Below are 23,824 nucleotides of genomic sequence, written 5' to 3'. Positions count from 1 at the left end.
GGCAATATGCTGATTGGCCATAACTTCAACAATTGCATCACGTATACCATAACAAAACGTGCATCCAAATGGATTCGTCGTATTTGTTGAAGATGCACGATTTAACACTACAGGACGTGCACTTGCCTTTAACTGTTCACTTATGCCATCCCATTTTGTATAGGCAGTGATCTGAGAGATAACAATCTTCAATGCTTACGTTATATTTCATTAACATTAAAGATGAAAAAGTTAATTGTGTTAAAAAAAATTACCGTAACTGGAGATGGGGAAACGTCAATAAGTTTACCCGACTCAGTGGAATTATTTTCTGGAGGTAAAATTAATATAAATTCACAACGGTGGTACATATTAAAATTATAATGTCCCGGATAATTAGTATGTAAAACGAACTTCTTTACACACTGAGTTTTGGCATCAAATAATATATCCTGGAATCAAAAGAGACAATAATATATCATAAATTTTACAAATGAATTTTATTTAATATCGACTAATACTCACCAATCCTAACGTAAAGTAATTATAAAAAAAATCAGACCTTCTAATCTTATCACGTTTATGTGCATGAGGACTATGAATTCGCATTTTATCCTCTGCTTTAAAAAATACTCTTGATGGCGCACCAAGAGCACTTAGTACATCTTCGCATGTATCACCAAATAAAATCTATAATTTAAATAATTGTGTATCAAACGTGTAGATTATATTGTATATAATGTTAAATAAGTATAGATAGATACTTCTTTGGTGAGAGATCGCTTCTTCGGTTCTAATAGCACCCTTGTTACGGAACTTCCTTCGGTGAAAAGGTGTAGTCTGAGTCCTCGTGTATGTGTTTTATCGCGTATAACCTCAGCCTTTTCCAAATATAAATTATTATGATAACACACCTGTTGAAATGTCAACATTTAATATTCAATAATAATTTAGACAAATTTTTTACTTATATCAATTGATCAAGAAAAAATAATTACAAGTGGTAATGGCGGTGGTGGGGCTTTTAAACTATGTTCTTCGCTACTGGAACCAGTAGCCATATTACCAACATAAATAGCTGTTTTTGCAACAAGAGGAGAAGTACCATTTGGAAATTGTAATGACCCTAAGCCATGTGCATATCCTGGTTGAAATTTTGAATCAATTGGAAAATAAAATGATAATCCTCTGAAGTTTAACACAAAAACCTAAGAAATTAATTAAGAAATAAGTATTCAATAAATTTCTCAAATCATATTTTAACATAAACGTAAAAATATAATTATAATACCTGTTTCTCGCTATCATACACTCCAGGATGAGTAGCTCCAAACGAATGTTCAATTTGTTCGATCGATGGTAATACCTCGGGTGAATTGAATGGCAAACCACAATATTTCAATTTAACTAATTTCATATTATAAATTTCAATTATTTTAAGCCTCTGCACCACTGGATCAAATATGAGTCTAACGCCGTCATGAGGTAAGTTTATTACTAAATCTACTTCTAATGGATTCTATGAATGTAAAAAGAGAAAATATTTTTTTTTTTTTTTTATTGATATGAGAGATATCAATGAAAAATAATAATTATTTACTTACACTATCACTATAAAGTACTTGTACTCCTCTTATAATGCCCACTTGAGATTGTATTATTGATACAGATTGGGAAAAATGCATACCAAAAAAAAAAAAAAAAAAAAAAAAAAAAAAAAGAAAAAGAAAAAAAGAAAGATATGTTTAAAAAATGACTAATCATGACAGAATGACTTTTAAATTATTTCCTACTACAGATATAGATTATAATGTAATGCGATATCCTTTTTGTATTTTCATATTTTACTTTTAGATCAACGTAAAACACGTGGAAGAAAAAAAAGAAAAGAGGAAAGCATAATACACATAGGAAATAACAGGAAAATCTTTTAAACAATAGAAGATTATATAGAATTTTACTTTGTGGATCTTGATTTTGCAAATAAACGACAAAAAACAAGGCAAGTTCAATTATATAATGTGTAACAAACATTGTCATTCGTTTTCTGTTTCTTTGTTTACACGCAATTGTCAAAGTGTTTACAAATAGAAGGATACAGATAAAGGGAGTACCATAAATACGATATCGTTGATACGATTTCTTGAGTTTATAACATTCGCATTATGCGTTTGCATTATACATATTTTCTTTATAAATCTTTCTTCAAACGAAGAAATAACGCGTAATAAGTAACACGAAGTAGCGATACGTTAAAAGTGTTTCGTCACTTGCCTAAAATAAATTCCCACTGCTCACAACCAAGGGATCTTTCGGGCACTACCTCGAGCTCCAACATTCCTATTTATTATATTTACTTTTTACTTAAATCAACTACTATTTTATCTACAACGCGGCTCCAAATATCATGAGAACTGCGTTGTTTCTTTGTCTTGCGTATCGCACAATTACTAATCACCAGATAGCCATATTGCTTCCCAAACAATAAACTTCAACTCCCTGCTACAGCTGGCGAACTAGCAGCAAACAGCTGATATAGCCACGGGATATATAAAATTTAAGGATCGACCGTGTTCGAGTATACAATATTTTGCTACAAGTTTCCGTCAAGTCATCATAGATGTCTCTGCATCGATCTTAATCCAATCTATCGCGCTAAACCCGTCATCTTGTCAAGCGCGAAATTACAAATTCAATTTATCTTATTAAACCTTCGAAAGAATCTTAAAATTAGATTTTTCAATAAGATACAAATAACATTTTTTTTCTTTATTAATCGAATAACTTTTATTTAATTTTATTTATAAATGAAATAGTCAATAAACGTTTAAATCGTTTTATATGTTTTATAAAAAAAAAAAAAAATATGTATTCTTTAATCAACGCGAATTGTCGCAATAAATCATTTTTAATCAAAGAGGACAATAAATAAATCCTTTCTTGTTACGAAGTATCAAAAGGTTAAAGATCATTCGATAATGATTCTCTCAAACAGTTGATCAATGCGTCGCAGGGGGTTCTTTGATCTTTTAATACAGAAAGCAACTTTCTAAACATTTACAATTCAAAAAAGTAGCCTCGCTTAGAGCATTTGCAATAGATAAGACCGATAAATACTGACATATTCTATGATAAAAATGTCTCTAACAAAGAGTGCAGATATCGATAGAAACAGAGGAAAGAGTACATTGAACAAGGGTCGAAGTAGTTTTATATTCTTGTTGCTTAGAGAATACAATTCTCTCTAATGAAAATAACATGATAGTAATTGAACGATTTGATCTTTTCGTAATAAAATCAATCTCAAAAATTAATTTTTATATATTTCAACATTTTTATTTTACTTTTATAATACTCGAAATTGTTATATTTTTCAGAAAGATTTGCATATATATATACATAATCTTACATATTTTACAAAATACTTTACATATTTGAAATTTTCTAAAAAATACAATTTCGATATATATATATATATATATATATATATATATAAATATTTCCAAAATGTATATAATATGCATATCTATCTCCAATTAATAGTAAAATAGGAAAATAACAAAGAAACAAATATTACGCAATCGAGAAGCAAATTATTCCTATCGAAAAATGATTATATTGCGAAATCATTATTTATATATACATCATACTAATAGCATAAGCGAGCCTACCATTATGCAATAAATACCGATAAACGTATCGCAGACCAAACAGACGAGCCTCCAGATACGTCAGACTATCAACAACTGCACATGTGTTTATATATACGATTTAAAAACATTTACGAGCAACTTGGAATATTTAATTGTTTTTAACTTAAGTACATATTTATTGGATCATAATCCTTCAAAATATAATCTTGTTTACCTTCTAATATAATTTTTTTTAATTCTGTACTTTCACATTTTTAAATAAAAATGATAAATGAAACAGAAAAACACACATACACACACGCACACACACACACACACACACATACACACAAAGAAAGAAAAAATAATTATTAAAAAAAAAATACACGAACTTTTTACTATTGCACAATACTTACAGATTGTTACATTAAAATTGTTATGTCAAATATATAAATTTGGATTTCTTTAAAGAGAGGAAATCTACCACGTGCACGTACACACACACACACGCGCGTAATGTATTATCTCAATATAAAAAATAAAAGTAAATTTATAAATGATTATTTGCTTGTTTTCAATTGCCGGAACATTATACGTGTTATAGTAATATCAACTTAATCGATAAACATTTCCAACGTCGAACTAGGCCAATCTGGTTTACCCGTCACCGGATTTATCCGCATGTACATATGTGTAACCTCTAACATAATCTTACGCATTTCTCGTTGAACGTGACTTTTGTCTTTGAAAATTTTTAAGGTCGATCGTAAAAATCAATCTTATAAATTTATAAAAACATATATATATATATATATATACACATATATTGAAAAGTTTGCACAGACAGTTAATAGAGAAAAAGAAATAAAAAAAAATGAAAAAATAAAACGTCGATATTTATTTATAAATATCCAGACACGATCGATCATTACGAAACGAAATACACACGGACTGGTCAATCGATTGATCTAAGGTTTCCGCTGGTCCGCCATGGAAAATATTGACTCTTGTTCTTCGTATTATAAAGTAGAATGTATTTCAATTATGAATTAATAACAGCCAACGTGGTAGTAGCCGCACGTTTCGCTTCTGTTGTTGCGGTTCAATAAATAAATTTATTGACACGATTTATACTTATAAATAGACATACAACAGAGCTATTCTTTAATTTTAATATTACGTATCTATGTATATAAATACGTATGTATATAATTCGGGTGTGGCACATGAATTATTTTTATAACATTTAATTATATCAATTAATTATTACTTCAATTAAAAAAAAAAAAAAAAAAAAAAGAAAAACAAAAAATAGGAAAAGGATAAAAAAAAATATTTTTACTAAATATTTAAATTAACATAAAATATTCTTTAATTAAATAATTTATTAGATTAAAACTTAATGAAATGTGATCAATGGAATTTCGTCGAGGATGAAAACGAAAAAAAAGAGAAAAAGAAAAGAAAAAAAGAAAAAAAAATAATCAATCGTATGAATTACGCGCATATCTCTAATTAAATGATACTCCTTCGTATATGATAAATCCTATCTTGTTGTAGCGTATTCCTTCGCAAAGATAAAATTTATTATTTTCGTTTATGTCTCGGTAAAAAAAAAAAAAAAAAAAAAAAGAAAAAAAACAAAGTATATAAATGAACAAAAATAAAAATAAAAAATAAACACAAATCTTGCAAATACGTCATTTTGATAATTAAATAAATAAAGCAAAAAAAAAAAAACATACAAACAAACAAATACGGAACTTTGGAATTGAAACGATTATGAAATTGTCCGGAACATATCTTTTTTTTTTTTATCTTCGTTTAATGCGAATTCATAATTGGATAATGATTTTGTATCGTTCAAAGTCTATTAAAACGGGGTTAATACCTTGACAGAATCCGCTCCTGGTCCAGTCCGTAGTCCAGTCACTGTCTGGACTTGATAATTCATAAAAGAGTCAATCATTTCTCTCATGATAACAGGATAACAATGTCGTTCATGCCGCGATGAAATAATACACAAAAAACATAACAATCTTAACAAGAGAGAAACTCTAATTGCGAAGTGCAACTTCAATAAGCAGAAGAGATAAATCTCTTTTACTTTGTCGACGAACGACGGGACTTCGTTAATGTAAATGATCAATTAACGAGAACAAAAAAGAAATTATTTGTATTTTATATTCTCCACGATATCCATTTTATTTTCATATTAATTAATCGTAAACTTGAATGATAATCATAAATCATATGATTTTTTTTTTTATTTTCCTTTTTCCTTGTTTTTCAATTTTCTTTTAACTTGTACTTTCTGTATAATAGGATATTTATTTTAAGATCATGATTTATAAGAGATAACTTAATGGTAATCATAAATCGTATCATTTCTGTCTTTCTTTTTTTCTTTTCCTTTCTTTTTTGTAATGTTCCATTTCTTTCTTCTTTTTCTTTTTTCTTTTTATTAGTATCAAAAATTTTCCACGGAAATATTCAAGATGCTTATACTTTGAACTAAAGCTCTTCAGGATAAAAATAAAAATAATAAAAAAAAGAAAACAAAAAAAAAAGAGAAAAATAATTTAAAGAGATAAATAAAAAAAAAAAAAGAAATGAAAAAGAAAAGAAAAAAAAAAAAGAAACCGACGCGTGTACGAGAACATAGTCCAATAAAATATGATATCGTTATCCTCATATAATAATAAATTCTCATCCCTCGTTTTCATTTTTATCATATTATAATATAAGTCACTTACGTTAGATTTATAAACATTGATAATGAGGTAAATATTTGTACATAAGCTTTCAACAAGTTGTAGTTATGTATATCTATGTATCGATTTCCTACAAGTATATAAAAGTAAACTCAGGTGCGTAGAACGATCTACATAAATAAATTAGGATCGGATTGAATACGTAAGAGATATATGTTTCATCTGTGTGTATATATATATATATATATGCGTGTGTGTATATATATGTATGTATGAGTATGTGTACTTTGATCCTAAATATATAACTATATACACACGTATATATGAGTTAAAAAAAAAAATTATCAATGATGACAAATAAACGAATTACATTTAATTACATTTTTATTGATTAAAAAGAAAACAAAAAACGTGTATGGGTAAAACGTGTTACGTAAATATAAAAGAAGTGTAACATATAACGAGCATACCTTTATACTTTCGTTAACAAGATAACGTTAAAAATGAAACGAGAATTAGTCAGCCGATCGACAAATTTTCAATGTTTATCATTTAAAATACTGTCTCGTAAGTAAAGTTTCAAGGAAAGTCAAATTTTCGTATTTCTCAGTTAACATTATCCCGTTATTGGAATACGAACGAAAACCTTGAAACTTTCTTACGTACGTGAATCTTTCTTTTTTTTTAGTCGTATAAAAAATTAACCTATATAAACATTTTTTTAGTCATAATTATAAAATTTAATTTAAAAAAAAGAAAAAGGAAAAACAAAAATAACAACAATAATAATAATAATAATAATAATAATAATAATAATAATAATAATAATAATAATAATAATAATAATAATAATAATAATAATAATAAATACGTGATACACACGTGCGCGCGCGCGCACGCATATACATGCATGTAAATTTTGACACATATATAACTATTTCCTAAAAAAATTAATAATAATTAATAATAAATTAATAATAATAATTAATAATAATAAATAATAATTGATAATAATAAAAAAAAAAAATAGTTTAAAGTATTTCTTTATTTTGTTATATCGATTCAATGGAAGTCGATTCGAATAAATCGACCAGATAATCAAACACAATGGATCCTTTCTTTTGATCAGACAATTACAAAGAAAATGGAAAAAAGAAAGAGAGAGTGTTCAAGATTCCGTTGAAGTGACGTAAAATGTGGCGACAGATATCGATATAATAAAATACTGTTGCGTTGGTCGATCGGAAATCGTACGAAACGGCTTTTACTTTCATCAAAAGGCGAATAAGTAATATCTTGTTACAAAGAGATAGACGCAAATACAACAGTCTAAACTGAAAGATCGAGCAGCTGACACCTTGTCTTACCTTGTCTTCTCTTATCTCGTTTTTCGTATTATCGTCTATTTCTACTGTAAGAAATCATCTTTCTTCTTTTTTAAACGTCCATAACTACTTGCCCGAATAGTTTCATTCTCTTACCACTTCGATTTCCTTTGGAACATTAAGAAGAGGATTTTTACCACTGTGCTTATTACTGCGCTTATCAGAGTGTTATCTTTATTCGAACGAGGAAGTAATACTTTTCTATCAACCCTTTTTTCTAACAGTCTTTTTTCTTTCATTCCCTGTCTATCTATCTGTTTATCTCTTTCTTTCTCTCCCTGTCTCTCTCTCTCTCTCTCTCTCTCTCTCTCTCTACCTCTTTCTCTCCCTTTAAATATATATATATATATATATAGTAGTAGAATAATACGTAAGCATGCATATATTTTTCCTTCCCCTCTTTTAAAACTAGCCCTAAAGAATAAGCCAAACAACTACTCTTTTATAACGAGCTAAGCAACACGGTGGGGAGTAAGCGGTCACAGATAGGTGGAACCGATCCAAAGGCGAGAAAGGCAAAGAGTATAGTCTCGTCGTATCGTTCGTGAAAAACAGAATCGTTCACGTGCCGTTCTGTATATATCGATCTATCTGTATATCGATCACTTACGCTGATCCGGAACGAGGACTGATTTTGCACGGAGAGATAGAGAGACAAAGAGAAATCGAGAGACAGAAAAAGAGAGAAAGAGACGCATATACGCACACGCGTAGTCAGATTTCCCCCACTTATATACATGCTGTTCATAGATCACCGGAAATTCTTCGACTTCGTTAAAAGCACCAATAGCAAGGCGCTTTTTTTTCATAACAACAATTTCAATTTCCACTTCTTCTTCACTTTTATTCTACCGATATATAAAAGCCGCGATTTTTCGACAAACCAACATGCTCGTCGTACTCGAACAAGTATCTTTCAACTACGGCTTCTCAAGGATCGCAAGAAGACAGACAAATAATATAAGAAATTTTGCAATCGTTTCTTGTAACAGTGTTTCACGTGAATCAATTGGAAATCGTTTACGATATATCCTACAATTTCGTCGATCTAAATTTCACGAATTGATCACTAATTACTCAGGATCTATAAAACGTACACACTTATCGATCTTGTCGCAATCTATTCCCGCCAACTATAAACGTACCATACTCAAACGAAACATGCCGTACGCAACTGACATTTACTATCCGCAGTGAGTAACACAATAGTTATGATCATGACACTTTATTAAATCTTTTGTTAAATTCCTCTTTGTTTTATCTTATTGTTATTCCCGTTAATGTTAATATGTATCTTGTCGTATTCTTTTTGCTTATCGTTGAATCAATATTTTATTCGTAACATAAATCGTTCGTGTAAAGAAAATTTTATCTAAATCCGCTTTTATTGCCATCATATAAAGCCTTTCAATGAGAATAAAAATTAAAATAAAATTTAAAATGATACTGTTTCTTTATTTTATTTTAATGGAAATTAGATTATGGCAAATTTTAGAAAGACTTCAAGTACGTTTAACGAAAGAATAATAAAATCTTGTATGGCGAACGAGTTACTTGAACCATCGCGCATTATTATATGTAATGCAGATATCGCTATGCTCCACGCGAAAACTATTATCTTAGAAATGTGCGTATGAAAAAAAAAAAAAAAAGAAAATAAAAAAAAGAAAAAAACAGGTTTTGATATATTTTTATATTCATTCGCATGCAAGAAGTAAAGAGAGACATGAAAGACAAAGAATATTTTTTAGAAGTAAAAGTGCATCCTTGATATTGTATCGTATGTCGCAAGAGTTACAAAAAAAAGAAAAAACAAAATTAAATAAATAATTAAAAAAAAGAAACAAAAACAAAGGATGTACAAAATAACAAAGATACCTTTCGACATTAGAACGTATCGTTGACTTAAATCAATAAAGACCTTTGACAAATTTTTTTTCTAATCATAATATCATTCTGATAGACATTATTCCGATATATTTATTAACTGATATCTTTTTTATAGAGTTTCGAACTTGGTTACACGTGCCGCAGAAGCATTGAATAATGGATACAATTGCATTGGTAAAATCCCGTTATTGAATGTACCGAGCATACCACTTTCGTCAAAAATTCGTGCTTATATAGAAGAGTGTGCTACTCTGTGCTTGCCCAAGGACATATACATATGTAATGGGAGTGACACTGAACATGTAGAATTGTTGAAACTTCTCGAAAGAAATAAGACGATCGAACCTTTACCAAAATATGAAAACTGGTTGGTTTTGCATACCGCTTGTATTTTAATGAACGAATATTCGTAATTTTCGAGAAAGAATAAACTAAAGTAACAAAGAAATTATTTATCGTTACAGTTGGTTGGCCAGAACGAATCCAGCAGACGTTGCACGCGTTGAAAGTCGTACGTTCATTAGCACGGATAAAAAGAATGATACGATTCCAACGCCTAGAAAAGGTATCGTTGGTGAACTTGGTAACTGGATTTCGCCTGATGACATGGACAAAGCTATTCTCGAACGATTCCCGGGTTGCATGAAAAGTTAGTTGATTTTATTTTAATATATATATTATTATATATAAATAGAATTATTAAATTATAAATTGTCTAATCGTTTAGATCGTACGATGTACGTGATACCTTTTAACATGGGACCAATTGGATCTCCGCTTGCTAAGATAGGTATAGAGATAACGGATTCACCTTACGTTGTTTGTTCGATGAAGATCATGACGAGAATGGGTACAAAGATCTTGGAAATACTCGGCAACGATGACTTTGTCAAATGTTTACATTCGGTTGGTACACCCAAAGTGGATTCGAATATCATCGTTTATCCATCCTGGCCATGTGATCCAGAGAGAACAATTATCCTTCACAAGCCCGCGAAAAACGAGATCGTTTCGTACGGTAGTGGTTACGGAGGTAACTCTCTGCTTGGTAAAAAGTGTCTCGCTTTAAGAATTGGATCAACGATCGCTAGAGACGAGGGATGGTTAGCCGAGCACATGTTGGTAAGTTAATAATAATAATAATAATAATAATAATAATAATAATGATAATAATTCCTTTGGAATTATAATTCGATTAGATTAATTGTTTTCCTAACGTTTGAATTATGCATTCTATATTTCTCTTTTAGATATTAGGAATCACCAATCCAAGTGGTAAAAAACGTTACATAGCCGCCGCGTTTCCAAGTGCCTGTGGTAAAACAAACTTGGCAATGATGAGGCCAACCCTTCCGGGTTATAAAATTGAATGTGTGGGAGACGATATCGCTTGGATGAAATTTGATGACGAAGGTAGACTTCGCGCGATCAATCCGGAATATGGATTTTTTGGTGTAGCTCCAGGAACAAGCACAGCGACCAATCCCAATGCTATGTTGACGATCTTTAAAAATACTCTCTTTACAAACGTTGCTTCTACAAAAGACGGTGGTGCCTTTTGGGAAGGACTGGAGAAAGAAATGAATGATTACATTGAGGTAAAAAGTCATTAACTTCTCAAAAAAAAAGAAGAAGATAAATAAATAAAAATATAAAGGTATAAAGTGAATCGAAATGCTACTTATTAACAGATTACCGATTGGAAAGGTAATAACAAATGGAAAAGGTCTTCAAAAACTCCGGCTGCTCATCCTAATTCAAGATTTTGTACACCTGCAAAACAATGTCCGATAATTGATCCAGCTTGGGAAGACCCAAATGGTGTCCCGATCGATGCGATACTCTTTGGTGGTCGTAGACCAGAGGGTGTTCCATTGATATACCAAGCACGTAACTGGCAACACGGTGTTTTCATTGGAGCATCGATGAGATCCGAAGCAACTGCTGCTGCGGAATACAAGGTACATATAAAATGAACATAAGATTTAAACAATCGATTAACTTATACTATATTAACAATCAATCAATATTTCAAATAACATGACTTCGTGATTTCTTCATCAGGGAAAAATAATTATGCACGATCCGTTCGCAATGAGACCCTTCTTCGGATACAATTTCGGGCATTATGTCAATCATTGGTTGAACATGGCTAATATAAAAAACGCTAAGTTACCTGCTATATTTCACGTTAATTGGTTTAGAAAGGATGCCAATGGTAAATTTCTCTGGCCAGGATTCGGGGAAAATTCACGTGTTTTGGATTGGATCCTTCGTAGGATCGACAACGAGAACATAGCGAGAAATTCTCCGATTGGTCTTATACCGAAGATCGACTCGCTTAATCTGAAAAATTTGAAAGAGGATATCGATCTAGATGAATTGTTCAGGATACCAAAATCTTTCTGGCAAAAAGAGGTGAAAGATTTAAGAGAATACTTCGATGCACAAGTTGGTAACGATCTTCCTAAAGCTATCCTATCTGAACTCAATCATCTTGAAAAAAATATTAATAAGATTTAGAATCCTTTCTATAAATTCTCGACTCGACTGAAACATTGGAAAATTTAATAATAAAATATTTGTTCTTCCTGACATAAAAAATATCTATGATATATAAATTTTCCTGATTAATTAACGGAAGAATGAATTTTTCCATTTGAAATAGTATTAAACTAACATATAATTATGAGGAATATATCTTTTTGAAACAGATCAATCGATATATTCATTGTTTATTCTAATATATAAATGCATGTGTTATTTGCTATTTAAATCACGAATTTATAAAAGATATTTCTATCTTCATAAATATTTTTATAACTTTTATATTTCAAATTATTCAAATTAAACACTCAATATCATACTATCACAGATGATTTAATTAAATAGTTCTCTTTATTTTTATTTATATGATAGACACGATGTTTTCTTTGAGAACATTTTATACATCATATTTATTTATTCGAAATTTATTCGAAGCTTTTTCCTTTTTTTTTTTTTTTTTCTTTTTTGTTACATTTTTACAAGTATCGAGCGAAGTCAGATTAATTTTTACAATTAAGTTAATTAAAATAATGGACATTGCGTGTAGGGTTACATGTAAATGTGAATAAATAATAAATGCATATTTTTATCGACGTACGCAAAATATCTTGTGTATATGTAATCCGCTAATATGATTTTTTATTTTATGGTGTATATAAGGAACATATTAAATAATAACGAAAAAAAAAATATACATAAAGCATTAATTTTATTGTGTGGGAATGAAATGGATCCTTCTTTTCTTTCCTTTTTTTTTCCTTAATAAAACACATTAATTCTATCTAATTTATTTTATTATATATTTTATTAATTTGTTAATTGCTTCTTCAACATTTCTCTTTTTCTTTTCTTTCTTTTTTTTTTCTCACTATTTATTATTAATGAAAGACTTTCTACATATTTATATTTATATATATATATATATATATATATATATATATATATATATATATATTCGCAACATTCATATTTATACAAATTAAAATTATATTACAAGATATATTAATTATTTAAATGTACATTATATATTGTTCGAGGCAATTGATTCTTCTTGAATCATATCGAACACACGCGGAGAAGAACGCTTTAAAAACATTCTACATATACTTATATACTTTCCTCCTATTGATGATACTACTGAATTTTTTAACTGAATTAATACATCACTCCGAATGTATTTATTATTCATTATCAAAATTTAATCATAAAATTAATTTTAATGATTATTGCACATACACACACACATACACACACACACACACACACACAGAGAAAGAGAGAGAGAGAGAGAGAGAAAGAGAGACAGAGCGTGTTTCGGACGTCATGGAAAATTTGTTTTTAAATATACCAAGTCAATTTATACCCAAATATAGAACGAAATTCGCGTATTAACATACACATATACGTAATAATAAATAATAACATTACTTATATCAAAATTATATCAAATTGCGTAAGCATTAAAAGAAATTATGCATCAAACTAAATAATAGATCTTTTATACGATTTAATTTTCCAGTATAATTTGTTCATAATTTATATCATAGATAAAACAATACCATGACTTTTATCCTAATTGTTAATAATATTAAATTTTTGTTCAGATTCATTAAAAGACAAAGGTGATCTCTTAAATATATAAAACAATATTTTATCTAGAATAAAATGTGTAATATTACATGCATATTTTATAGATCATTCAGTACTAAAGTTAAATTTTAGTAATTAATCAAAATGAAAGTTGTGTATAATATACATTTAGTTATGTTGCATTGAATAATATGCATACATTTATACAATCGTTGCACATATTATAATGACTAGAGAATGACATATAAAGATTTATGAGTTTCAGAAATCAGCCTTTAATCATTAATACTTTATGTTATATTCGTTTATATATTAACTTAGATATTGTTATATCATTTCCCTCTTTGACTTTTCCTGTGCGTTTTTTTTATATTTAATTAAAGAAATTATTATTATTTCTTTTTTCCTTTTTTTTTATACCGATCTGAATGTTAATATTTAAAAAATTATATATGTAAATTTTTACATTAGGACATCTTGTCCATTATAAATCCACGATTGTAATGTATGACATCTTAAACAGTAATATATTACTTTACTGATAAAGTTCCCATTAAAAGTTAAGATTGTGTAAAGTGAACTTATTAAAATTTTCACATTAATTTAATATGTTAATAAGCATCTATAAAAAGAAAAAAAAAAACTTAACGTGTTTGTTCAATCTTAATAAAGAAGTTAAAAAGTTATGACTTATACAATATCAATTTTATATATATTATTTATTAAAAATGGACCTATATATGTAACCCCTATTATCTCAAATTAGTAATAATAAAGTGTTACTATTTAATGTATTTACTAATTTCTAAAGTATTCTTAATAAAACCATGAAATTGTAGCATCAATGTAAAGCCATAAATAAGTAATAAAATTTCAATGATAGATCTAAAATGATTATAAATCTTTTAATTTTTACTTCTAGAATATGTAATATCTATATACTAGTTTACTTAATAAAATTTCATTCAGACTATCATGATAAATATTGTTTGTTGAAAACCACAAATTTATCGTTACTATAATATATGCAATTTTTTTCTATATAAAAGGAAATAATCGTATCTTTTTTCCTTTTTTCTTTTCTTTTTTTTTTTTTCTTTTTTTTTTATTTGTTTTGCAATCGATCAAAATGATAAATTATTTAATTCAAAATCTTATTAATGTGCGCATTTAATTCATTTTTATAAGACTGTGCAATTTGAATTAAATTGTCCTGAGATTGAAATAATTTATATTATATATATATAACAAAAAACATTATATATAACATTATTGTTATATATATATATATATATATATATATATATATATATATATATATATATAACAAAAAACAAAAAAGGACAATCAGAGAATTGAAAACTTTACGATTCATTTTCATTATAACATTGTGATTAATATGGCACTGATAGATCCAAATATTATTGTGCAATACTTAAATTATGACGTTACATATGTGTTTCTAATTTTTTTTCTCTTTTTTTTTTTACGAAATGTACATTTTTATATTTAATTAAAATCTCAGGTACATACGTATTATTTATTATCTTTTTTCACTAGTGCTCTCAATGCTTTTGGAATACATAAAGGGCATAGAATATCTGGAGTTAACGTCTGAGATAACGTTTTTCCTAAAAATTGTGCTGTACATGGAAGAAGTAATGATTCTGACGTTAGTAGCTCAGTTTCCATTGCCGGAATAATATTTGTTTGGTATAAAGAAAGTGGATAATGGTGTCCACAAGTAAATACCATTGAATCTTCCTCCATTGCAAGGAAACTACATACTGCATCTGAATCCTGATTATTATTTTGCATTAGCAGAATTTATTAAAAATCATAATAAATGTATATATGAAAGAAAGAGAAAGGAAGGAGAGAGAGAGAGAGAGAGAGAGAGAGAGAGAGAGAGAGAGAGAGAGAGAGAGATTTAAATACCAATAAATTTATAATATTTCAAAATATCTGTTACCTTAATATGCACAAATGGCCTAGGTGCATCATTTTCAGTAGACACTGTGCTAATTATTCCTTCTATCATATCTGCTGAAGTATTATTTCTACTTGAACCAGGATATCCAGTAAGTGGTACTCCATAATGATCAGCCATTAAGGACGACAAAAGTTTAATATATTCTGGAGTAGGTTGGCCTAAAATATATGTGTTACTTTATTGTGCATGACTATATCTGCAACAATATACCTTTCAATAGATCACTTATTGTTTTTCATATAATTTATATAAAATAAAAAATTTTTTATTATTTATTTTTATACATTTTCATATTTTATTTATTTATTTATTTATTCAAAAAATCTATATATATATATATATATATATATATATATATATATAATAAATAAAGCAATATTATCAATTTACCTTCGTTTATATGTTGCAATAACATAGAACAAATTTGTAGGCAAAATTTAGATGAAAATAAATCTGTCATGTTCATACTTTTAGACTTCTCATCGTTTTTATTCTCATCGGAATAGATTTCGATTGTTTCCTGGCTTTAAAGAAAATATTAAAATCGTATTTAAATTAAAAACTTTATGAAATCAAATAGAAAATACATAATAACATTAAAAATGCATTATACATATATAAACTTACCAAAATAGCAATAATCCAAGGGGATAAAAGATAGTATGTATATGTTCAAAAAAAATATTTTCCAAACTTTGAATGGATAAATCATGTTGTATCCAAAATTCTAATGCATTTTGCAATATGTTGCATTTAACAACGTCCGCTTCATTTTCTACCTCGTGTAAATAAAATTTAAGTACCTTTATAGCTTCATTTACAAGATTATTTTTGTGATAGTGTCTCATTTCCTTTGCACTTTTAGATTTTTTATGATTTACTTTTATTCTTTCCTCATTCATCGTCACTTTATTGTCATTTTTTGTTGTTACACCTAATGATTTCGAAGATATATCTTGAACATCATCTTTCTCATATTCTACTGATATATTATTTTCAAAAATAGCATGCTCTATCCATTGTTCAGAATCAGGTGTAATAACATCAGAATCAAGTACGTTTTCGGTTATATCTAGAGGTATATCTTCACATTTTGGTTCCTTACACAACTCTTCTGAGCCTCCTTGACAATCAAAAGCATACAAACCTTCTTCAAGAGTTTGTAAACTATTCAAAGATTTACTTGACGGTATTTTCATTTTATTTTTCGCTGCATAATCCTCCACGGATTCAATCAAATTTTTCTCCACTTGTTTATTAAAAAGTTCGGTATTCCTTTTTAAATTACAATTTACAGATTGCAATTTTTCGGTTAAAGAAGAAATATCCGATCCATTATCTTTATCAAACATTGTTGCTTCATCCGGACTTTCTAATGTTACTGGTTTCATAGATAATTGGAAATTAATTGCACTCAATGCTTTCAACTGATATGAAAAAGCATCAGAAAAGTTATGTTGCAAAGCAGCTACGTTTGAGCATGCTTGATAATTTTCTAATTCAATACACTGCAAAAGCAAATATATAAAAGTGAAGAGACATTAATCTGAGATTAAATTTAACATCTATAACATGTAAGAGCCTATAAAATAAAATAAACATAATATATGTATATTAACCTTCTCCATAATTTTTGTCGAATCGTATAATCCATTAAAATGTTCAAGTACGTAGTGAAGGGTTAATTCTGCTGGTGATTTTTCAATAACACTCAAAGGAGAAATAAAACCAGCAAGAGAAGGAATATCATAACTCTGATAAGAAATAATGGGTGCAGGAATATTAGGGACATCTAAAATTATATTAGATGATTTAAGTAATACAATTTTTTCATCAGTATCTCGTGTATCTTTGATAGATATTCGGCCTAATTGAGCTCTATTGTTATTACCCCAAGCCAAAATAGTACCACCTAAATAAAAATGAATTTAAGATATAATATTATTGAAGAAATCGTTTATAAATTATTTATTATTAAAGAAACATTATTATATGTTTTACCTGGTTGCATAGCAACTGTATAATCATATCCACAATAAATTCCAATAGATTTTATCGTAGTATTAATTTTTTCCTTGTTGTCAGAATTTTCCGTATAAGATTTTCCGTTTTCTTCTTTTTGATTAGTTACATTTCCGTTTTTATCGTCCGTCACTGAATCTACTTGAGCAAAAATTGATGCAGGATTATAACTCAAAGGTGTGGGAATAGAAACTTCATATTTTGTGCCATTGCCTATTTGCCCATCTATATTGCAACCCCAAGTATATAATGAACCATCCTTTGTTAAGAGAGCATTATGATGACAACCTGTTGTTATCTGTATAACATCAAAAATATTGTATAATATTTGCATTTAACATAACATTATAACTATATATGCGTCCTTGTACAAACCTGTATAATACGTCCTTTTACTAAACTTGTATCTACTAGAGAAGGTTTTAAATGAGCCTGAGATTCTTCAAGTAAGCCGACATTAATATTCCTTGTGCTTGTACCTTCAAATTGTTTTTTTCTTAATTGTAGACTAGATGTAATTATCTTTGTTGATAAAATTTGTGTATTACTTTCCTTTGCCGTTTCCTGTATGTTTTTATTAATTGCAGTATCATTTCCTTCCTTTTCAATATTTTTCTCTAAATTATTAGCTTGTTTCTCATTAGCTTCTTGCTGTTCCAATATGCGTGTCTTTTTTAATGCTTGTGCTTGCAACTTTAAAACTTTTGGACTTGCACCCCATACGTACAATTTATTCGTAGTACTAAGTGCCAACTAAACGAAATAAATAAATAAATAAATAAATAAATAAATAAGTTAAAAAATAATTTCAATCAATTCCGAATTAGAAAGATCTATTTACTTACATTATGAAAGTATCCAGTAGTTATCAGAGAAATTTTTTCGGTCAATAACACTTTTATAGGTATAGAACTTTTAATGTTATTACTAATTCCTAATTGTCCAAATACGTTGCATCCGAATGCATAAACAATACCTTCATCTGATAAAGCTAATGAATGTGCATGACCAGCACTAATATGTTTTATAAATATACCTAGTAAAGAGGTAACTAATGTAGGTATATTACGCTTATCAGTATTTCCATGTCCTAATTGACCATGAACTCCCCAACCCCAAGTAAAAACTCGACCGTCTGCAGTTAATGCCATTGAATGATATTGCCCAGCTACAGCATCAATAATCATTTCTTGAGCCAAACTAGTGATCAATTCAGGACTAGAACATTGTAACACTTTACCAAGTCCTAATTGACCAAATTTACTTGATCCCCAAACATAAATACCATTATTGGTTACTGCTAATGTATGACAATGTCCACATGATACACTAAAAACTTCCATTTCCATGTTGCGAAAGAAATTAATTTTGTTAGGTAAACCATATCTTAAAACAGATGATCCAGTACCTAAAAATTATATTAACATCATATATAAAATGTCTTAAATAATTACTGATTTTTATAAACTCGTTTATTACTTAATAAAAAATAAAAGTGATTACAAAATTAATGCTAATTTTCTCTTACCTAAACATCCTTGTATAGAACTACCCCAAGTGTATACATCACCATTTCTAATAAGTGCAACATGAGAGAAACCTGCACTCAAAGATCTTCTTTTGAAATCAACACTTGAAATACGATTGATGTGTTCTTGCTTTAATAAAAAAAAATAAAATTTAATAATATAATTATGATTTAACAATGACATTTATATTAAATAAATTTAATAAAGTAAAAAAATACCTTTCTTGTTCCCATTAATTGTATATTGTAACCTAAAGTACAAGTTTGATTTAATAAGATCTTTTTATGAATCAAAGTAAGTAGTATCAACAAAAACGTTTCTATTATTTCTTCTACCAATGTATCAGCTTCTGTCTATGTAAATACATAAAATTTATTAGATATTGAATGTGACATAGAAAAAAAAATTATAATATTTATTCAATATTATATTTACATTGTTCTCTGCAAGATCTATAGAATCACATTGACTAGATTGAGAACTATAAGAAGTTGTTCTATGCCGTGCTTTACACTTAACCAATCTGGATCTCATAATTGGATTTGTTGGATCATATAAAGTAATCAACCTCTATAAAAGAATATCATAAAATGTTATGATGTAAAATATATAAAAATAAATATAAAAATAATATTAAATTCTCACCTGTAATACGAAAATTTGTAACTCTGAAATACTATTAACAATAAATGAAATATGTTTTCTAGCTAGATTTGGATTTATCAGCATTGCTTGCATCAAGTTAGGTTCACTTAAACATATTAACAAACCATCTGAAATGTGAGGATCATTTTTATAATGTGTTATATGTGATAATGTCAGTTCATTCAGTTATATATAAATATGTACATACATGGTATAGATTTGCTTGCATCAAACAAATGTACAGTTTTCATAAGGACATCCAACATTTGCCCATAAAGACATCTTTGTGTAGCTAAATGATGTAAAACTTCCCAAAGACAGGTCTGACCTGCTATATTAATAGCCAAAAGTTCATCATAAAAGGAGTTTGTAGATAAGAAATATCTGAAAATAATATTCATTATGAATGAATTGGAGATAATTTTATAATATTGTAAAAATCTATGCAATCTTGTAATATTCATACTTACAAGAAATCTTTATAAATAGTTTTAGATTGATGCGGTGCAGCTCTCAATGTCATTTCTATAAAAACAAGAATACATAAATTTGACAAATGTATTCTTGTTGCAGCTGACAATTCACTAATAGCAGGAGAAATCAAACAATGTGTTAGACTACTTAAGAGCTCTGAGGTATGGCCAGCTGATGCAAATTTTAGGATACTTTTCAATAATCCACACTGGAAATAATTTTAAATTATTAGAATTTAGAAACAAACTTTATTGGAAACATATTAATATTAAATAACGAAGAATAATGTCATGTACCTTAGATAATTTATAAGAAGCTACAGCACGTGGGAATTCTTTATTTGCCAATAATATATCTCCAACATATTCAAATAATTGTTGTGAATTCATACCAAATATCAAAGCCAATTTTCCTGCCTTTTCTAGTTCATTCCTTTTTAAGATTAATTCCATAAAGACAGATAATAATGGTCTCCTAAAAATAAATAAAAATTATCAATAAAATATACTAGCATATAATACAAGATATTTTCTTTATGATCGATCTATTAAAATTTAAAAATTAAAGTATATAAATTAACCTTAGCACAACTCCATATACAGCATGATTTGTTACAATAATACAAGTTTCTACATACGGTGTCTCAATTTTTGTATCTTTCATTTTTAATGATGGTGTATATGAGTTCTCAACGTCATGAGATAATTTTTCAGATGTCATGTTTGCAAAGTCAATAAATCTATAAACAGCATGAATAATTTCTTTACTGTTCTCAAAAGAAAACTGATCAATGATACATCCCGGATTAAACTTATAATCTCTGTTTGGATTAACTTCAGACATTTGATCAGATAATACATATAAAGTATATTGCGTAGCATCAGTAACAAAAAACAATTGGTGAGTTAATAAAATATTTTCACAAGATTCAGGTACTTTATGAATAGATAAAGGATCAGCATCAAAATCTGACCCATGTACCTATAAATGAAATATATAAAAAATATTATATTTTTATAAATTTATCCTATATATTTCATATATAGAATAGTACGCAATCATTCTTACAGTTACATGACTGCTCTCAAGATGATAGCACGTATATATTTGTTGGCCTTTTTTGTCATATTGTGGTGTAAGAAATGTGTCTTTTGACATTGGTTCCGGATTTATTGTACCAATGTAATCTTCAGAACATGAATCAATATTGAGAATTGCCAAATTACTAGCTTTATTAGTTCCAGTATCTGTAAAAATAATAAAAGCATATTTTTCTCGAATGTATCGTCTCTCAATAATTATATATCAAATAAAACAATTACCATGATATCGTGTATTTTCTCCTAAGTTCTGATTTTTTGTTTCCACTAATTTTTGTCTAAGAATAGCAAGTTTTTCTACAGATAACTGTTTAAGTCCTTGCAATCTAGATCTTGTAGAACCAAAAGACTTTGTATTTTCATAAATCATTTCATTCGTCGGTGATTGTGTATACATTTCTCCATTTTCAAATTGACGTGAATAACTATACGTGCGATGTTCTAACAATAAACGCCACTGCTGTTTTGTTTTACTTGTTATTAAAAGTGAGATGCTATCATTACTTTTTTCTTTACAAATATGTAGACTAATAATATGTCCATTAACATGAGCTGTGCCTACTTGTTGACCATTTTCAAGATTTATTAATATTACTTCTCCATATTCAGTGCCAACAATACCCATATTTGTAGATGTTTTTGTATCTTGCCACCAAATTAAGGCTGTTGGTCTATAGATATACAAGTATATAATAAAATTATTACTAATAATAAAATTATTATTATATAAACAGACAATGATAAAATTAAGTCTACATTATTTGCTAGATTAATATAAAAAAAAAATAATATATTTATATGAAATTACTCTTACTTGGAATGTGAAGACTGTGTACCAACGTATGTAATCATTGTTATATCATCAGTGCGCCATCGTTCACTAAAAGTACACTTTTCATCAACTAATTTTAAAACAGGAATTATATATAAACAACTATCATTAGTAGTTGCTAGAAGCCAAGACCCATACGGGTCGAAACAAAAAGCTGTTATTTGTTTATGGGTTCCTTTAAACCAAGGAATTCTTTTAATAATCGGTATGGAGGATATGTCCTTTTTATAATAAAGTATAATATCAGCATTTCCAGTTGATAGTGCTAAAAATAATCTCTTTTCATATTCACATTGGGCACTATGCTGTATATCTGATGCTTTAATAAAACATTGCAATTTAAATAATCTTTGTTCATTAAAATTTATATTTCCTTGATAACCTCCTATAGCTTTATTTTCAGTCATCATCATATAACCCCAGCTAACGTTTAATGTCTTTTATGATAAAACCTATAATAAAAAATAGATTAAATAAAATTAGGACTTACATGTAAAATTATTTAAATTATTCAGTTTACTTAAATCTCGAAATTATCAATATCGATTAAAAATAATCAAAATAACTTTAAATAAAAACGTTCTAAAATAAAGAGAACGTTACGTTATTAATATACTTTACGAAAGACTATTTTCAATGCAAAGTGTATATAAACCCTATTCATAATTATATTCATAATTTTTAATATATAGACAGTAAAGTTCTACTAACCAAACTTGTACAAGGTACTTTTATACTTCAACGTTATATAATATACTTTAAAACAAGAGAAACCAAGATCACAATCATTTTTATCGTATCCTGCTATTTCATGGGGGTAACTTTCTATTAATTTACCAAACGTCAAAACTTCAAGGTTATGTTAGACTATCTTTGAAAATGAAGAGTGTAAAGGCCTACTTATTATCATTACCACTAGGCGTCGTGTTTTCTCAAATGCATCTAAATACCAAGTGAAAAAAAATAAATATAAGTACTGAAAACATAAATCATGACATCTAAAGTAGGATTCTCATTCGTCAGCTCTACTGACAAGTTCTCGAGTAGTAGATCCGTGACGAAACACACTTGTAGCACATTTTAAAAGGCAATTCATCACCTCTTTCTTCCTCCACTCGAAGCGTATTTTTTATGTGACTTCAACGACACATGTGTATAGACAAAATATGAACTACTACACAAGCGCCAAGCGGAGAACATGAACAACATATTGTCGTCATACTTATCACCATGCGTCACCTACATCGTATCGGTTAACAATAAACTTTGTCAAGTTAAAATAATCCCTTCCGCGCGTTTTTTTTTGTTTTTAGTTTTTGTTTTCTAGTTCTTTTTTCAGACAATAAAAACAGGAAATAATGTTAGTAAGTTGTGTAATGAACTCCACACAATTTTTTCAGCTTTCACATTTATATCCTTCTTCGATGATGGCACGTGCTTCTCGCATTTGAGCCGCGCTAGATACATACGTCGTAATGTCAGCAAATATGCA

The 23,824-nt window shown here is 28.2% G+C and overlaps 3 protein-coding genes across 7 annotated transcripts in view; 1 reads left to right on the top strand and 2 right to left on the bottom strand.

Moving 5' to 3' along the window:
• Nucleotides 1–2,515, bottom strand: part of LOC124950268 (PHAF1 protein CG7083) — a 4,032-nt gene extending 1,517 nt beyond the window's left edge. Inside the window, exons 1-8 of one of the 2 annotated variants that reach the window (XM_047496723.1) lie at nt 2,255–2,515; nt 1,584–1,667; nt 1,271–1,498; nt 978–1,187; nt 744–893; nt 505–669; nt 255–431; nt 1–186 (exon numbers count right to left, since the gene is read on the bottom strand). The exon at nt 1–186 is cut by the window's left edge and continues 1,517 nt beyond it. In XM_047496723.1, coding sequence (XP_047352679.1) covers nt 1–186; nt 255–431; nt 505–669; nt 744–893; nt 978–1,187; nt 1,271–1,498; nt 1,584–1,667; nt 2,255–2,317 — 1,263 coding nt within the window. In that variant the 5' untranslated portion in view covers nt 2,318–2,515. The remainder of the gene's footprint in view (nt 187–254; nt 432–504; nt 670–743; nt 894–977; nt 1,188–1,270; nt 1,499–1,583; nt 1,668–2,254) is intronic. The other variant, XM_047496728.1, reaches the window with a different exon arrangement.
• A 5,744-nt stretch (nt 2,516–8,259) lies between these two features.
• Nucleotides 8,260–12,839, top strand: LOC124948602 (phosphoenolpyruvate carboxykinase [GTP]-like). The gene is made up of 7 exons (XM_047492432.1): nt 8,260–8,903; nt 9,716–9,967; nt 10,065–10,249; nt 10,328–10,722; nt 10,851–11,198; nt 11,292–11,561; nt 11,665–12,839. Exons 1-7 carry the CDS (start codon nt 8,599–8,601, stop codon nt 12,121–12,123), a joined length of 2,214 nt encoding a protein of 737 aa, XP_047348388.1. The 5' UTR covers nt 8,260–8,598; the 3' UTR covers nt 12,124–12,839.
• Nucleotides 12,840–15,017: 2,178 nt separating this feature from the next.
• On the bottom strand, nt 15,018–23,795 carry LOC124949677. 4 transcript variants are annotated; one of them, XM_047495222.1, is made up of 21 exons: nt 23,366–23,793; nt 23,044–23,274; nt 22,315–22,784; nt 21,723–22,171; nt 21,469–21,647; nt 20,981–21,381; nt 20,697–20,874; nt 20,397–20,608; nt 20,135–20,310; nt 19,927–20,054; nt 19,717–19,851; nt 19,500–19,634; nt 19,281–19,410; nt 18,598–19,160; nt 18,128–18,505; nt 17,732–18,050; nt 17,350–17,642; nt 16,358–17,238; nt 16,121–16,254; nt 15,710–15,888; nt 15,018–15,537 (listed from the first exon to the last, which is right to left on the bottom strand). In XM_047495222.1, exons 3-21 carry the CDS (start codon nt 22,743–22,745, stop codon nt 15,274–15,276), a joined length of 5,565 nt encoding a protein of 1,854 aa, XP_047351178.1. In that variant the 5' UTR covers nt 22,746–22,784; nt 23,044–23,274; nt 23,366–23,793; the 3' UTR covers nt 15,018–15,273. The 4 variants fall into 4 exon arrangements, with proteins under 4 accessions (XP_047351178.1, XP_047351188.1, XP_047351168.1 ...); XM_047495232.1 differs by having other exon boundaries at nt 23,432–23,793; XM_047495212.1 differs by having other exon boundaries at nt 23,044–23,793.
• Nucleotides 23,796–23,824: the final 29 nt, after the last annotated feature.

The sequence above is a fragment of the Vespa velutina genome, chromosome 1, assembly GCF_912470025.1.
Source record: "Vespa velutina chromosome 1, iVesVel2.1, whole genome shotgun sequence".
NCBI classification, from domain to species: Eukaryota; Metazoa; Arthropoda; class Insecta; order Hymenoptera; family Vespidae; genus Vespa; species Vespa velutina.
The sequence above is the reverse complement of the archived record's forward strand: the minus strand, read 5'-3'. Positions and strand labels throughout refer to the sequence as shown.